This window comes from Poecilia mexicana, unplaced genomic scaffold, assembly GCF_051168715.1.
Source record: "Poecilia mexicana isolate PSO_F unplaced genomic scaffold, ASM5116871v1 scaffold_11, whole genome shotgun sequence".
Taxonomy (NCBI): Eukaryota; Metazoa; Chordata; class Actinopteri; order Cyprinodontiformes; family Poeciliidae; genus Poecilia; species Poecilia mexicana.
In genome coordinates, this window is record NW_028263380.1 from 2,594,309 (window position 1) to 2,612,433 (window position 18,125).

The 18,125-nt window shown below is 43.2% G+C and overlaps 1 protein-coding gene across 1 annotated transcript; it reads left to right on the forward strand.

Annotated features, from left to right (window-relative positions):
* The first annotated feature begins 11,412 nt into the window (after positions 1-11,412).
* LOC148156351 (forkhead box protein O6-like) lies at positions 11,413-14,460 on the forward strand. Its single transcript, XM_088010068.1, has one exon. It carries the CDS (start codon positions 12,223-12,225, stop codon positions 12,781-12,783), a length of 561 nt encoding a protein of 186 aa, XP_087866194.1. The 5' UTR covers positions 11,413-12,222; the 3' UTR covers positions 12,784-14,460.
* The last annotated feature ends 3,665 nt before the right edge of the window (positions 14,461-18,125 follow it).

The window sequence follows — 18,125 nt, forward strand, 5'->3', positions numbered from 1 at the left end:
CATGGACCCGTTTTGTACCACGGCCATGATGGGTCGTGTATGTGAAGCTGTCCTGCAGCATAATGAGTGCAGTTCCTGTCCTCTGCCTGATGAGGCTGCATCTCCAACTCAGTGCACAGGAATGCACGTGTTGCAAGTATTGTTGTTTATCCACCAGGGGGCAACATGTGAACTGGAATCCATAAACTTTCCTTCCATGACTCCCTCAACACACACATAGACACACGCACACACACACACACACACATACCACATCCTTTCTTTCAACTTGTGTTAATCTGTTTCTAACTGTAGGAATATGTCACTGCGAGTCTGTGTGCAGTGAAACCAAGCTGCTTATCTGTTTGGAAACCATTTTATTTCTACAATGCATAGAGAGTTCAGCTGTTTTTTTTTAACTGATTCCTTTAGTTGCATGTCAACTATGGAGGCTGAGCTCTCTTCTATTCATGCTGTGTGCATGTGTGTGCGTCCGTGCGTGTGTATGTATGCGTGTATGTGTAAATGAAGGAAACATTACACGTGTTCTACCTTTAGGGGTCTCTCGAGCTCTTTCCAGACCCTGCTGTGTAGCCAGTACTATTAAATGGCACCTCGTTAATCAAATCTGCATGAGTGCGCTCAGGTTGCCATGGCAATAATTATCAGAGCTGCCTAATTAACTTTCTCAATTGCTTAATGATATACGACCCTCTGAACTCCATCGTTTTTTCCCCCCTCTAATCCAAGTTGTTGTGTTTTTATTCTCCCAGTTTCTCTCCGCGGCGTTAACCCGTTAACCCGTGACCACCGACATAATAGAAGCAACTCTGAAATTAAATTCAGCACCACATCATTTCCTGTCGGCCCACGCCTGTTCTCTTCGCCTTCCCAGAGCTGGAACCGAACCGGTGAGCTGCTGTGAATGCCAAACTCGGTGTGTCTCTGCGTGTGTCTGGGCCTGTACGGCATCATGTGTGACTCGCACGCGCCGCCTTTCGCTGTGACCTCGCGTGACAGCTGACTGAAGGTTGGGAGCAGCGTCCCTGTCGTCCCTGATCAGCCAGGCGAGACTATCCGAGACACGGCGGAGACAGGGGAGGGGTACCTGGTGACACCCACCCTGCCGTCTTCTGTCACAGCTGGCTCCAGTGAGCAGCCTCCTGTCAGCTGGCAGCGCCTTCGCCATGTCGTGTCCACACCGGTCCAAGTTTGTCTCCGTTCACTTGTCATACTTTGTAGCTGAGATAGAGAGGAACGGTGTTCAGATTCGGACCTCTATGCCACAAAATATCCTTATGTTCTGAAGGCATTCAAAAGAGCCAAGATGATACAGTTTTGTTATTTTATTTTTTATGTCTGACATGTTTTTAGAGGAAATATGGTCATAATAGAAGAGCTATCATAAACGTTGTGCCTGATTCCTGCATTTCTATCTTTACCTGTGAAATTTGCCAAGATGGCTTCTTCTTTCTGCAGTTCGCTTCTAAAAATGTTCAAGATGTAAGAGATTTAATGAGTTCACCTGAAGCCACCACTTGTTGATAGTATTTATTCAAACTGCATACAGCACACTTATTTTGGATATACAGTTGAAACCAGAAACTTTCATATACTTAATAAAAAGACATACACCTTTTTTCTCATTCTCTGAGGTTAAATCAGACCAAACTTCTATTTTTTGTCTCAGGATTACTACAGTTATTTCTTTTAGCTAAATGTCACATTAATGAGAAAAATATTTATTAAATCATAAGCTTCCATGCATTTCCTCAGTATTAGTAGCATTACCTTTGAACAGTTTGACCTGGGTTTCTCCTGATACTTTGCTGAAGTTCTGGTCCGTTCCTCCCGTATAACGCTTTATCAAGTCTAGAGGACCTGATAGAGCAAACTAAATGTTTGCAAATTAACTAAATGTTAGTTTGCATTTATTTAGCTTTCTATAGATATTTAGTTGGAAATATTCAGTTAGAAAACTAAAAATTAATTTAGCTTTCTAACTGAATATTTTACTTTATGAATATTTTAACTAAATATTTAGCTAGAAAACTAGTTAGTTTTCTAACTAAATATTTGGCTTTCTAACTAAATATTTAGTTTGCAAAGTACATACTTACCTTTCTAACTAAACATGTAACTTTATAACTAAATATTTAGCTTGTGAATTAAATATTTAGGTTAGAACTCTGACATTTATAAACGTATCAATAACATGGTGAAAAAAATAACTTTGGAAAATGAATGCCCTTTTTTATGACAATCTAAATAAACCAGAAATGTTACTGTTAAGTTTTTTACTGTGTAACTTCACAGATGGCGACCCAAACCCGCCATCAAGTTTCTAGAATTTCTCTTTTATAGGATTTGTATACACACAAGAAGGAGCTTTAGGATTTCAATGCATGGTGTAAAATTATGGAACAAGTTTAATGAGGTGTTAAAACAAAGTCAAAATTTAATACAATTCAAAAAGACATATAAGGAGGACATTTTCAAAAAATATAGAAATATGGGTGAGAGACAGCACTAAGGTGCATATGTAAACTGAGGCTGACACATATGAGTGTGTGTGTGGGTATGGATGTGTGAGTATATAGCAAAAAAAAAACATAAAAAGGAAAATGAATTAACCTATGTCAAGATTTTCCTTTTTTAAAATGTAATCATAACTGAATCACCATCTGAAAACATGGCTTGGGTTTATGGGGAAGAAGTTCATAAGTTTTTTCTTTTTTTTTTACTTCTTCCTATTCCTTATCGAGCATGTTAAAATTATTGTGTTACAAAGATATGTCTCTTGCATTCCTTGTTCATGTCTGTTATTTTATACTGCTATCATGTTTGAAAAAAAAAAAGGTAGATAATTTCAGCTTCATCCTCTAGCCACGGCTTCAGACCTGTAGTGAATTCCAGGCGGTTGGTTGTGTTTGTCTCGTTGAGCACTCTGCACGACTCAGACGCTTCCCTCCAGCCTGAGCTGTGGGATCAGTGCCGGGTCAGCAGACCACAAGGCCTGGAAGAGTTTGTGGGATCAACTCTCTGCAACCACCATCAGGAAGTTTTAAAGGACTGGGTCAAATCAAGTGTTGGCAAGAAACATTTAATTAGTTACAGCCAATGTCTGCCATATGTCTGGAACGGCCTGCTTAAACTGTGCGATGCAATTCCTCCTTTCTTTTTTATATCCCTCCTAACATAATCTCTCACAAAAAGCTGTACCTCTCCATATACGGCTCTTTTCCAGAGAGAAGTCCCACCCTTGTTTTAATTGTAAGAGCTTTTGTTGCTTTGAAGGCAGTGAAGAAAAGTGTCAGGGGAAAGATTATCTGTGTACCACCTCTGCACTGCATCACTGTGTATTTTCCCTCTTGTGAGTGGATTTCATGGTTGAGAGTGGAGCTTGAAATAGGATTAACAGTAGGTGTCAGGTAGTGCTAGCTAAACCTCTATGTCAGGTGTGGCGGAGAGAAATCTGTCACTGCGTCTGGCTGAACCCTTTCACCACTGAACATCGCTGGAGGGGAAATTTTTAAATATTACTGAAACTGTATTTGTATTCATCTAAAGCCTGCAAGGCAGGAACAACACAATGGAGTGGTTTCTACTTATTAAAGGAATTTAAAAAATGTGTGTGTGTGTGCTGCAGCATTAGAGAGCCTTAACACGCACTGCCAGAATGCATACAAAATCCAAACCTTTTGTCTTCTTGAGATAAATGAATAATCCCAGAATATTTGGGTTGTTTGGTGTCTGACTGATGCCGTTAGGGCCCAGGAGGACGTGTTCCTACGGTGACCATGAGCACGGTATGGGGTTAATATGCCCGACCGATTGTTTCCAGAGCTTCCACACGCAGACGTTGAGTTCTGCTGGGAACCAACAATTTCATTTTTTATGTAAGTGAATTGGTTGGAAATACTTGGCAGGGCTGAAGGGACAATGATAGGAAAAAAAGAAATTTCTCACGAAACAGTTTGTATTCGATAAGTGACAGTCTCTACTCATTGTTTGAGTTTGTAAAAAGCTAAACATTTACAGAGTCAAAACTGAAGCCTAGTCGCCGTAAGCATTCCACTCATCCATCTTCTTATCACCTTTGATCAGCTTCCATGTTGCTCCAGTAGAAAGGCATTCCCATAGAATGATCCTTCCAGTCCTGTGTTTCCTTGTGTGGATGTTGTGCCCAGGTGACGGGGATGTAGCGTTGTTCAGTTCGAATGTAATCTGATCTGACCAGAGCACCGTCTTTCACATGTTTCTGTGTCTCCTGTGTGGCTCACTGCAAACTTTACACCGGACCTCTTCTGATTTTTACCAACAATGACCTTTCTTCTTCCATAATGACCCGTTTTTTTAAAGTGCCCCCTCATACTCAGACGTACTTCACTCCACAGAGGTTTGCACGTACTCAATGTCGCACTGGAAACTATGCAGAGGGAGCAGTGTTCACATCAAACTGTTTTGGATGAGATACAGAGCTGATAAGGTTGACAATCAAGGGTTAGAGTTAGGGTACTCTGCCACTCTGTTCTGCACTAACAGGTGTGTGGTGGCTGACCTGGTGGAGAAAAGCAGGGCGAGGCATCCTAGCTCCCAGCTAGTTCATCTAACTTGCTAGCATCCATTTGGATTATGGGAAATGAAGGAATTTGACATGAAAAATGCAGGCAATCAGTACATTTGACTATGAAATCCTGACTGCAGACTGTGTGTGGAGTCTGCAGGGTTCCCAGAATACACACAGTAAGCCAGAGTAAGTGGGAGATTTAAGAGCGGTCCTGTCCAGAGACACTTCCACCTGAACTGGATATCTGCAGCGCCTCCAGTACCACAAGGCTCCTGTCTGCTTCTCTGATTAATGTTCTCCTTGCTGGTTTAGCTGGACACCCATGGCTTCTCCTGATCGGTCTGCTGTGTTCCTTGGTCTTCATGATGCTGGTTGTTCTCTAGAGAACATCTGAGCCCAGAAACAGAACAGCAGTTAGACTCACATTCATTTACAAACAGGCGGGTTCTGTTTACAACTAAGGTGATTTTTTTAGGACTGTTGGCTGGAATGCAATTTTTAGGAGACTGAATACAAAGGGGGCTGAGTATAATTTATACATAATGTAGATTTCAATTGATAAAAAATGTAAGTCATCTACCTTTTTGTTTTTTGACTTCTCCACTATGTCCCACTTGGTGTTGGGCTTTAAAATCTAAATGAATAAATGAAGAACGTTCAAGGGGTGTTGGAACCTTCACTGGCACCATAAAGACTCTCTAGCAATTTTATCAGATATATCCAGTTTGTTCCGCCTGGATCCTCCTCTGCTTTAATTCGTCCTGGCAAAGATTCCACGATGCTTCGGAGATGTACAGTCGAGATTTAAGCTCATTTTGAGGCGACAACGCCACCGTGGTGGTGAACGTCCATGATGAGAATCTCCTGCTCCTCCACATCCCAAATCGTCTGTTGGGTTCAGTCTGATTCCTGGAGGATTCTTGGTGGACAGTGAAATTTTATGTAGTGGTGCAATTATCACATGACCAAATTTATTCATCTGTGATGAATAACAGAATCACTGCAATTGCAAAATTGTGTTTTTTCCATATTAGCAGAATATCTATCTAGTTTTGTACTAATTTCTAATGGAAACATTACAACATGCTGTTGGTCCATCTCCATCTCTGCAGGATGAAAGTTCCTCTGATTGGTATATTTTTGATGAACCTGACTAAATGTTGCTACATGTTCATGGCAGAATATGTATAGTATTTACAGTAACTGGGGTAAACTGCCAGGGATCATGCAGAGAACCAGGAGGTTCAGGATCATGTGCCTCCTGGTTGCAGCACTTTGAAGGTCTTCTCATGTTCAGCCTCATTGTTTCAGGGTGGTGTGGAAACACCAGGAGCAGGCCGATTCCCGGGTTTTTGATTGAATCGAGTGACACAGGTGAGCCAAAGTGTGGGTGCAGCTTCGCCTCATTATGAGCACATCCCAATGTTCTGATCGGAGCCGGCTCTGGCAGCAGAACCATGTTACTCAACAATTGAAAGCCTCAGGGTTTCCCAAGGTAGGGAGTGGCGGAACCCCCTCCTCTGGTAAACACATCAATAATTCTGCAGGTTGACTGACTGGCTCAGTGGAAAAGCCATGAAAACGAAGGAAGGGAGACCTGTGGAGAAGAGGCAATTAGTGCTCACATCCAGTCTTGGAATATTCAGCAATATAATTGAGCCGCTGTTGGTGATCCAACAAACTGAAGTCAGTGCAGTGAGGCAGAAAAAAAAATATATATATATATCTAGCTGTTCTACTTTACCATAAGTGATTCATTTTAGATTTAAGGAAAACTTTATTTATTGACTTTATTTATTTAATCACTTACTTCATTTTCCTGCCCTGACCCAGCGAGGTTTCACCTGGAAGGTGAAAGCTGCAGCCAGGAGAAGCTAGCCTAACTCGGCTGCAGAAGGAGTTGTGCCTGTAACAAGTTGCCGTGTCATGATGTGTGGAAACGATGTCAAAACAAGACGCCGCGGTTTGTGTCACAACAAGTCTCCGTTCCTAAACGGCAAAGTAGGTCATGTTAAGTCCGACAAACCCACGCACATCTTTTCAGAGCCTGCTAGCTCTGTGGACATTTGGGAGTTTTTGTGGTTGTGTGAGGATTATATGAGCAGTCAGTGTTCTAACTTCCAGTGGATAACATTCTGAGTGGAAATGGATTTCTATTGTCTTCAAATAGCAAGTGTGTAAATTTTTATAAACAATATGTTTTTACAAGGAAGAGCCAGGAGGAAGGTCATAGAACTGTCAATCACACTTGTGTACTTGCTGCTTAGTCCTTACCCCTAGCTTTCAGCTAATTAGTATGGGCGCCGACGACAGTGGATAAACAGTTTTCCTGGAACGGTAAGTTGTTGAGCCACCTTTAGCAGCACTTACTTTCTTTAAACATGACCAAACTAATCTTCTATTAAACATATTAATTTTTAAAAATTAAGTTGTCTTTTCAGAAAAGATTATGTAACATTTTCAGCTCTGAACAAGTTTTATTTAGCTAGATTGAGGGCAAAGCGGCTATTTGGTTTGTAAAGATTGCAGACCTTTGATTTAGGGGTATCAGAGTGAATACACACAATAAATTTATTTATTTTTTTTCATTTTTCTTCCATTTTCTTTTTAATCTCCACTCTCTCTAGGCCTGTCACACAAAATCCCAATAAAACCTCTTGCAGTTTGTAGTTGTATCATGAGAAAATATTAAATAGTTCACAGAGTGAAAACCTCAATAATTTGAGCAGAAAAGGACACATTCCTGCTTGAGAGGACACGGTATTCCCGACACTTCCACTCCCGTGTTTGCTCCTCTCCATAAGTTCCTGTTTGCGTCCAGCCTTGTTTATGTGAGCGTGTGTGTGTGTGACTCACATCGGTCGTACTTGCGCTGCGGCTGTGCATCACCTACTCGTGATGACGAGGGCTTTGCTGTAAGCCACAGCTGAACACCCTATATCCACCCTGCTGGCACAGCATCACTGTTTTCATTCCATATTGTAGGAGTCACACCACATTCCTCTTACAACTCCTCTGCAGCACATAAAACTCTTCTGTGAAAAACCGCAGGGCCATGTGTTTTGAATTTTCGCTCTGTTTGTTCCCATTTACAGCATCTCTGTCTCTTTTCTTCTGATCTGTCTCTCCCTCACGCAGACACACACATGCATGCATGCACGCACACACACACCTCTCTCCTCTTCTTGTTGATAGGCCCATTTAGTCCTCGTGAAAGCATTCCATTTAGGTGCATTTGAGGTTATGGTTGTCACTGACAACCGGCTGTCAGAGAGCGCTCTATCTTGCGTTGGGGCTTTCCGGAGAGCGATACAACACAGAGCAGCCATTGATGGAGCCTGCTTTATGGACTCAGAGCCACCAAAGGCAATGGGGTGTGACAAAGACAGCGGAGGGAGCTTACTTCTTTGACCCGACCATATTAAATCACATGGTTTGATGATTTGTATTTGGAGAACAGAAGAATAAGTCTCATCCAATAAACGTCAAGTCAGGATCAAACTGCGAGCTCCTTTTGAGACTGGAATAAAACCCGTCAGCCCCTGAAATGTCTCCAATCTGGTAAAGATTGACAAAACGTCACTCTGTGTCGGCTAAGATGTCGAAAATGCTGAAGACCAAACTTGGCCAATTGGAACCATGGGGCTAAGTAGCTGCTAGGTGCTACCGATTAAATTAATTGATTAACCGATGGTCACTAAAAGCACAGCTTTCAGGTTAACACAATGTCATAGTGAACCAACGGGTCATAAAGTGTGCGAAGATGTGACAGACTCTCTGATACTTAACTGGTTTGAATCTGGGCTAAAGAACAGGGACTTGTTTGTGTCAACAGGTAACTTCTTATTGGAGGAGACAGAAATTCTACATTTAAGTGTATATAAAACATCTCAGATGGTTCAGTTCTGAGCTCAGACATTTTAGTTCATTTATGGCACTCCAATTCACAACACGTCGTCTTAAGGCACTTTACAAAAAGAGGGAATCCGGTCCAATCATGCAGACAGTTTTTAAGTCAATACACACCTGGTTAAACAATGCAACACATTTCTGTAAAACTTGAGTAGAGATGCAGGTTAGTATGGTACATGTTGGAAATGAAAATGGTAATAGTTTGTCAGGATCCTAAGGGATGATATTTGTTCAAAACCCGCGGTGCTATGGTTCACTGCTCTCTGTCAAGCATAGTGGAGGAGGGTTCATGATTTAGGTGTCTTGCATAAAAGTGACCCAATTTCTGTCAAATATCAACTGGCCTAAACTGTGTGATGAACTGATTCGGCAATGTTTAGTGTCTGTAAGTCTTCAATGATGTAGCTATGTTTGGAATAAAAAAAGAAGCTAGATCCTTATTTAGACAGCTTAGAATGTCAGTGGAGGAAATTGGGAACCAAGCTGAAAAATTCCCGCATTCTCATAATCTTAAGGATATAATAAAAGGTAAGTTTCATAATAACAGCATTTAAGTGTTAGATAGCTGTTATTAATCATTGTAAAATCACCATTCTCTAACTGTGTATAAAATAAACAGCCTCCGATCGGAGAGTAAACCACCTAGCAGCAGCTTTAGCCACATTTAGGAAAAAATATACTCTCTGTCAGCGCTGTAACGTTTAGAGGTTCACTTTCTGTATTTTATAAAACAGTGTTTACGTGTTAGATAACCGTTGTTAGTCATTGTCAATTTACCATTCTCCAACAAGCCTCCGATCATGAGTAAACCAGCTAGCAGCAGCTTTAGCCACAGTTAGGAAACATATACACCGCCGCCTGTCAGTGATGTAACGTTTAGAGGTTCATTTTCTGTATTAATGGAAAATAAAGGACATAAAAATAACTTTAATCTGATTACTGGATTTGAAATATGAGCTCGTTAGATTATTCGTTACCGGAAAAAGTGGTCCGATTAGAGGAAGGCATTACAAAGCAGCGGCGGCACCGGACATCTCTGCTTATAACAAACAAACCCCTATTTTATGGGACGAGTGGCAACTCCAGTCTATGATTTAAGAATCTGATCAAGATTAGAGCCTAAAACATTATAGTTCAAAAACAGTAAAAAGTTCTGGTTAAGGAACAGTTATGTCACGTAGTTAGCTAGCTAACAAAATTCACTAATGCTAAGCTAACGGTTACGCAAAACAAAAATACCTACCTTCATAGTCAAACAGGTATTGTTCGGTGAAGAATTTCTAGCCTTTGTCTAATTTAGATTTTGTTGTCAGAGAAAATTGGTTTGCAAATCGTGATCTATCTTCAAATCTTATTTTAGGCAAATGTTTTAGAGACTGTAAACTCCATGCTCCGGTGTTCTGTCTGATCAACATATGCTGTCAGATATATACATATATATATAAATATCTAAATCTCTCTTTCTATATATATGTCTCTATATAGATATACATAGATATATATGTGTCCATTTTACATATATATATATGAAATAGACAACTTTATCGTTACTTACTATGTACACCGGAACTAAGGATACACAGCTTCGAGCCAAAACGGAGGTTGTGTGACGTCATGTGAAAAGGGTCTATGGCGGCCCACCAGAGCGTCACCCGCTGTTGCATATGGTGCTGAGCGCCCTCCGATGGCGAAACCCAAACATTGTTAACTAATAAATTCTAACGCTAGTTTCTGGCTGTGAGTGATCATCACAAAAACAAAATGGGGGGCTACTAGTTTCATGACTCACTTTCATAGTGCCACATCTGCATCACATTGTGATGCCGTAACTGTGCAACCATGCAAAGAACACAGTGGGACCATGGATAATCTGTACTGAGTTTTAAAGGGTCTTCTGGTAGGTGGGTAGTACATAACATTCAGTAATGTACTAATCAGACATGAAAGGTTCCCAAGGTCAGGAATGGAAGCCCAGACGGATCCGTGGAGGACTATCTGGGTCACCAGCTCTACCACCAAGTGTTTTAAGCATGCAGTGATCTGCTGCAGCTGCACGTTGTGGTGGTTCATCATCGTTACCATCTGCACTGAGATGGTAAGCATGAGTGAGACTGGCATAGCATGCAGTGGCACAAAATTAAAAACAGGAGTCCACTTGTGATGGCTATGGTGATAGTTTTATGCTAGAGTTGGGATTTCTTCTATGGCCAGCTTCAACCTGTGACTGTTTGACTCCACAGGAAAAAACAACAAAATTAGCCCTAGTACAAAAACTCTGACTCATAGAAAATGGTTTATGTACATAGGCATAAAATGGCAACAGGTAGTAAATGTGGAATCGTGAGCCATGTTTTACCTGCACACACATTTGCAAGGGCAAATTTTCAAACAAGTGGAATTTCAGTAATTTTCTCCCACAAATGTGTCTCTATAGTCCATACAAATAATTAGAGCTGATGAAAGCATTAATAAGCAACATATGAGTTTTAGCCTTTGGCTTACTAAGAAACAGCAGCAGAACAATGTAAAGATGAGAAAACAACTGGACTTCCATATATATATATATATATATATATATATATATATATATATATATATAAACTTTAAACCATCTGAAGCTATAAGCTACTTTGAAGTCCGTGCTAATTGATTTGATGACCAGTTATTAAAACCAAAAACAAAGCTGGAATAAGTCTGGTTTATCTTTAATGAGAAAAAAAAACTGAATTCAAACACGGAGTGATTGTCACTTTGGGACAGAGAAAAAGAAAAGATGACAACCTGAACGTCTGTGTTTGAATCGGGCTGTAGTATGTAAATGACTGCCTTTGGAAATGGGACTGGGAATATCAGCTCCACCACACACACACACACACACACACACACACACACACACACACACACACACACACACACACACACACACACGGAAGCATGCACAAAGAGCCGGTCCCTCCTCCCAGCCTGGAAACCTGTTCTGGAGGGAGTGACTTGATCCAGGCGGCGTCCAATTATATGGAAACAGCACTTGTTCCACTTTATTCCACGCTACAGTTAAGTGGCTTGAAGCCTTCAGAGACGCACAGGCGTGCGGTATAAAGCGGAGCAGCAGGCAGAGAGACGCTCCCCATGTGACATGTGCAGGGAAAGCTGCAGACAAAGGTAGAAGTCTCTCCGCACGCCGAGTGATGCGGAGACAGAGGATGCTCCAAATCAAATCCACGAGGAGCGCTCTGGGTTTTTCTTGTTTTTTTTTCTTTTCTTTTTTCTTTCACTCGTCTGGAAAATCCTCGGCTCAACATAAATGATTCATGAGAGCGCGCTTCTGTTTCTGAGAGAGTAATAGTGAGTTTCAGCTGAAGCCAGGGAACCTGCAGGAAGGCAGGGCCAGAATCTCGGAGAGAGTCAGTTCATCTGGGAGAGTTTGATCAGGAGATCAACTGTTGCTCCGCGCGGATGTCTGACCGCCGCCTGGTCCTGGTCGGGCCAGCTGGGACGGAACAGAGGCGGATTTTGCTCCTGATGCGCCGGATACACCTTTATCTGTCCTGATGTGATGCCACATTGTTGCACTGAGGGGAATGAGAACATCCCACAACACGGCCGGCTGCTTTCCACGCTTCATCCTCTCTGTGTGTGACACAACATAATCTGCCCTCTCCAGGGAGCGCTTTTGGACACTCTGACCCTCAAAAAGAGGCGCAAAAGCTGACAAGCCTCGCGTTAAAGTGACCTTGCCGGGTCCGGCGGCGGGGATCATCATGCTGATGATGATGGAGACCAGCGGCATGGACGCGCATCAGGTTGATATCGATTCGGACTTCGAGCCGCATGCTCGGTCGCGGTCGTGCACCTGGCCGCTCCCGCCTTGTCCCGAGGGCTTCCCCGGGGCAGAGGAGGCGAGCCGTGGGGGTCTGGCTCTGGCGACCGTCAAAGCGGAGCGCTACGACGTGCCGGCGTGCCGGGCCGACAGGAAAGGCGGCGCGCCGGCGGAAATCAAGCACCCGGCCGGCGCCCCGGCTCCGGTCGTGGCCGCTCCCGCTTGCATGTCCGGGGCTGCCCTCGACGTGGCCGGCCAGCTGCGCAAAGCCAAGTCGTCACGCAGGAACGCGTGGGGAAACCTGTCGTATGCGGACCTCATCACCCGCGCCATCGAGAGCGCACCGGACAAGAGGCTCACCCTGTCCCAGATCTACGACTGGATGGTTCGCTTTGTTCCTTATTTTAAGGATAAAGGCGACAGCAACAGCTCGGCTGGATGGAAGGTAGGCCACGTGAAAACAATCCTCCTGACACCACAGGGGGACGCTGACTATATTTAGTGAGCCTGCGTCTGCAGCAGCACTCCCTTTGTGCATATTTTAGAGCCACATAATTGACCCCTGGCTCCAGTGATTTATGTCTGTAGCGTGTCTCGCTGTCTCTCCACATGACACGGTGTGTGGAAATGGGCGTGAGCGCGCCCGTTTCAGGGTTCACTGGGTTCGTGTGTTGAGAGTTCGCATCCTGTGCTTATAGGAGCCACCGCAAGGAGACAGATTCCCATACTTTCCTTTGCTGCTGGAGAGGCGCGTGGTGGCGCATCGATCCGGCCTGCTGTCGGGTCACGCCGGGGACAGCGAGTGCCTCGGGCTTCTCAACCTTAAGCTGCACACCAGTTTAGGGTTTAATGCTCAGCCTTCCCCCCTCTCTCTCCTCCCAATAGTCTCCACCAGATCCTTTTGTCGATCTGTTGCGCCGTCAAATTACGCACAGGCTGTTGGAAAAGCATGGTGCAAGCCAAGTAGTTTGAAAGCACAATAACAAGAGATGATGACGCCGGTTGTTATAGTAAACAGATGTAACCTCGGATTATCTCTTACATTCAAATTAATATGAGGTTAATCTAATTGATTGGTCGCTCTAATCTGCTTAGATTTACCCGCCATTCGGTGTTGGGATTAGCAGTCTTGTTTTCAAGGCACAAGCTGCAGCTTCCCTTCATTCTCATCTTTATTTTTGTTTTCCAAAGTTCTCCCTCTGGGCTGTTTGCACTTCAAAGCAAGATGATGAGTATTACTCAGTGTCCTGATATCACATGGGCTAATAAGAACTGGGAAGTCTGGTTTGTGAAGGGGCCAGTAACTGGGGAAAGTAAAAGTAAACTTTGAAAAGTTAGATGTTTTTTTTTTTTTTAGTAAATGTCCCCTGCTGCCTTCTAGAAGTTATAAAAAGAGTCTTTACTGGAGTTGTACACGTCTTTGCTTTGTGTTGATGTTCAACTGAGATATACAAGAGGTACTCTGGGATTTGGAATCAGACTCTACATCAAGCTATCCTGGTCTGGCGTAAAGGTGGAATGGAGCAGAAGACGGACAGATTCAGAACTTTATCTGCAGTAAGAACAGCATCACTATATTCAACTGTGGTGATGGAGACGCTGGGTTGAATGATGAAACTCTCGGTTGACTGGTCGGTCTACCTCCCAAACCTCACCTTCACTCATCAGAGATGAGTTGTGACTTAAAGAGAAAAATGATTCCATTCTCATGGTTCACACCTAGAACAAAGCTGGGTTGCTCCTTCTGGGTCAGAGGTCAGCCACCAAATGGTGAACCCTGATGGTGCAGTGCATGGAGAGACAGGTTGGGAGTTCATCTGAAGTAAAGCAGGTGCTGGTTTGGTGCTTTGCAGTGAAGAAAGAAATAATTATTCCAACCCTCATTTATGGTCAGATCCATACATCCACTGAGATCAAGGACCCAAGCAGCTGGACTGAGCATCCTCAGGTTGACCTATAACATAATGAGTTCATATGGAGGAGGCTGGTAGTAGGACCTGCATGCTGAAAGGATGCGGCTGAAGAGGTTCAAGTATCGGAGCTGGATGGTTCCTTTCAGAGTTTTTCCAGACTCTTCCACTGGAAGAAGATATCATGGCAGACTCAGACTTCACTGGAGGAACTAGATTTCCATTTTAGTCTGGGAACACGCTGACTATTGAGCGTTTTGGGGGTTCAGTTGAACAACAGTCAGATGAAAATAATCTCTATCTAAACAATGGATTTAAAGCAGGAGTTTAACTCTGCTTTAAATCGAGGGTTAGGGTAGGGTTAGGGATGTTCTGATTGGCTGTTCAGGAGAGGAAGCTGATTGGTGTGTGTGTGTGTGTGTGTCGGTGACTCTTCTTGGGATGAAACAACACAACACAACACAACACAAAAACACTCTTATATTAACAACAATAACAGCCGCAGAAACAAACGAATACAAGAGAGTGAAGGAACACACAGTGTGGACCGGAACACTGGGTTATGATGGATGGATGGATGGATGGATGGATGGATGGATGGATGGATGGATGGATGGATGGATGGATGGATGGATGGATGGATGGATGGATGGATGGATGGATGGATGGATGGAATCAGACTATGTTGGCCTTTGACCCAGCCTTTGGTAGAGGTCATAGCTCAGGCCATCTGGTCCTGCTCTCTCTCTCCAGGTGTCCGCTTCCTGTGGAGGTGTCAGGCTGCAGCGCTGCAGCTTTGGATTCACACATAAGCACACTTTTTGTACTCAGTGACAGTTGATTTATTCCTTTAAGCGGAGCCACAGATCGTCAGAATAAGAACGGAGCTGGACTGTGTGCTGGAGTGGAGTGAGTTTGGTCCTGACTATGTATAGATTCTCTGAGTGGGTCTCAGTAATTGCAGTCAAGTGTTTGTTGTTGTAGCTGAGGTGGGAGGCTTTGTTTGGTCAGATGAAGTGAGTTCACTCCTGTAGGTGGTCACAGTCATGATGGTGGTGGCGGGGGCGAGGGTAAGAACTCTCTCTCTTACCCACACACACTCTCTCTCTCTCTCTGTTTCGTTCATTTTAAGTGGCTGTGTGTGTGGCTGGCTGAGTGGTGCTGTGGCCTGTCTGAAGGCTGTGCAGCAGGTAGGAGCGCTGACTGCACCTGAAGGCTCCATGAGGCAGCCTGATGAAGGCACACTGTGGGTGTACGGCAGCTGTAAGCATGCTGACACACAGACACACACACACGCACGCACACATATGATTGCGTGGCTATCTTTGTGGGGACTTTCCATTGACTTCCATTCATTTCTTCAGCCTAAACTTTACCCTTATCCTAACCCTAACCGAAACTCAATTCACACCTTAGCCCTAACTCTGACCTCTGACCCAAAAACAGTGTTTCCCCTTGTGAAGACCAGGCTCCGGTCCCCACAAGGAGCAGTGGGTCCCCACAACGTAGTATGTATCAATAAAATGGTCCCCACAAGGTATTACAAACAAATACACACACACACACACACACACACACACACACACACACACACACGATGATCAAATATTGTCATAGAAACACGCTTTGTGTTTGTGTTTCGTCTTGTCTTGTCTTATGAGCTGGATGTTGTGGAGCAAAAATATTTTAAATATTAAAATGCAAAACTACTAAAAGCGTGAGAAAAATTGATATCAGCAGTCATCTTTTTTTTTAACCAGTTTAAGGAGAGAATATTTAAAGTATGTAAAACTGAAGTCAATGAGCATGAGTGACTCGATGTTAAATACACTGAATCGTGGAGCAAGTCAGAGACTCAATGCATGTAACTACTGAGCTGAACTTGATTGCGCTGTTTATCTGGTTGTTTGATTGGATCAAATTTTTGGATGCACTGTTTGCTACACTAAAGGAATGCTGTTATTGCATTTTATGTAACAAAATGTCTATTTTACTAATCAAAAAAACAAATCAATTCATTTGTTTATTTGCATTGTTTTATGTATTCCTGATATTGCACAAAAAAAAGCTCAAGTGATTAGCTTGAGCTAATCACTTGAGCACATTCTGCAGAAAAATCTGCAGAATGTGCCAGTGGATAAAATTAATCTTTTATCTGATTAATTGACTAATCGTCAGAATGACCCAATTACTAAAAAACAACATTTAGTTGCAGCCTTTGAAAAATTTTAATCTTTACTTGGAAAAAGCTGCCAAACGTCTCCCAGTGCATCTCCTTGACCTGCATGTAAAGAGTCAGCACTCATACTTGTGGCCATCACCTTGTTACAGTGAGAATGCTGGAAGCAGAGAAGGAAAACGAGATGCACTAACACTGAGGGAGACAGAGACAAGCAGGGAAAAAAAGACAACGCAACACCATGGAAAAAAGGTATTATTTGTTCTGCCAACTAAACCTTTCTTTTTTTCAATTGGATTCCAAATTGAGTGGGAGAGGAAGAGAGAGAGAGAGAGAGAGAGAGGCGGCGAGAGAAAAAGCTAAGAGCGGGTGTGTGAGTGGTGGCGGTGGCCCCTGCTGCTGAGCACATTGATAGCAGCCTGAGCGCCTGTGATGCTCCAGCGCCAGCCCAGACAGAGGGGAATTGGTTGGAGATGGTGGAACAAGCTTGGAGGGTTCCCTGTGCCAGCCGGCCTGGCAGCGCGTCAACACAGAGCCCTCTGAACTGCTACACAGTTATTGTTATTATCACAAAGAGGCAGCAGAAGGGGAGGCAGCTCTTGAGTTGGCGGGCTTGGCGCTGGCTTTATTGTAGGTGGAGACAAGGAAAAGAATTTGGAAGGCGAGCAGGGTTAGTTGTTAAACGCAAGACTTGACTAAAACCCATCCGATCAGTCCTGAAAATGAAATGGGAAGCAACTCAAAGAGAGAACTGGTTGCCCGGTTAGATGACAGAAAAGTTTCTGAACTGACATAGCTGCAGCCCGGGATGTAAACAAGGGACGGACCGTCAATGGAGGCGGGATGTTCGTGGCATGAAGTGAGTCATCCCGCGGTTGGAAGAGAACATAATATTCTCACCATCAGACCTCACACTTCAATCAGCTGGAATAAATCAGCTGGAACAAAGCGCTGAGAAACACTCCACAGACGGAAATTCCAGAGAGAAAACCGAATCCAGACACGAAGCAGTCGGATCTCGGGAATCGTGCCTGGTGGCGGCTTGTAAAATGTCGGCCCAGATCGCGTTCTTTCTGTGTTGTCTAAGAATTTCGCGGAGGCAGGAGGGGGTGGGATAAAAAAAAAATCCTGGTGTTTGGCTCAAGTCAAAAGACCCAAACTAAAAATACAATGCTTGTTTCCTCAGTGTCAGTGAAGCATGACCGGACCGGCACATGATGGTCCGTAAACAAGAAGCCTTTGAGCCATATCACCTCAATATGAAACCCAACATCTAGACTTCAGACCACGAGGGCCAAACCCATCAAGAAGAAAGCACTAAGGCCAAATTTCATTTATTTATTTTAGTTTAATGCCAATTAAAGCCAATTAGAAACGATTTTTGTTGTTCTTGCCAACCACATTTGATTCATTCCAGCAGGACTGGGATGATACAGACATAGAATCTTATACTTGATATTCTGTGGTAGTATAGCGATAACAATAAAGATCACAATAAAACTACTTATTACTCATTTTTCATGTAACTGTTTGACTATGACTTCATGTTCTTGAAAAACATTCCCATTCAAACAGGCTACTTCAGGATGCCACTTTCTTAAAAAAAAAAGCCTGATCTATATCAGAGTAACTGCATTTAATGCTAGTCAAACTCACTGATATTTATTGACGCTGTCATGGAAGAAACAGTAGATAAAGTAGCAAAAGTAACAATCCCAATCATATTGTCAGATTTTTTTTTTAATGTATTTATTT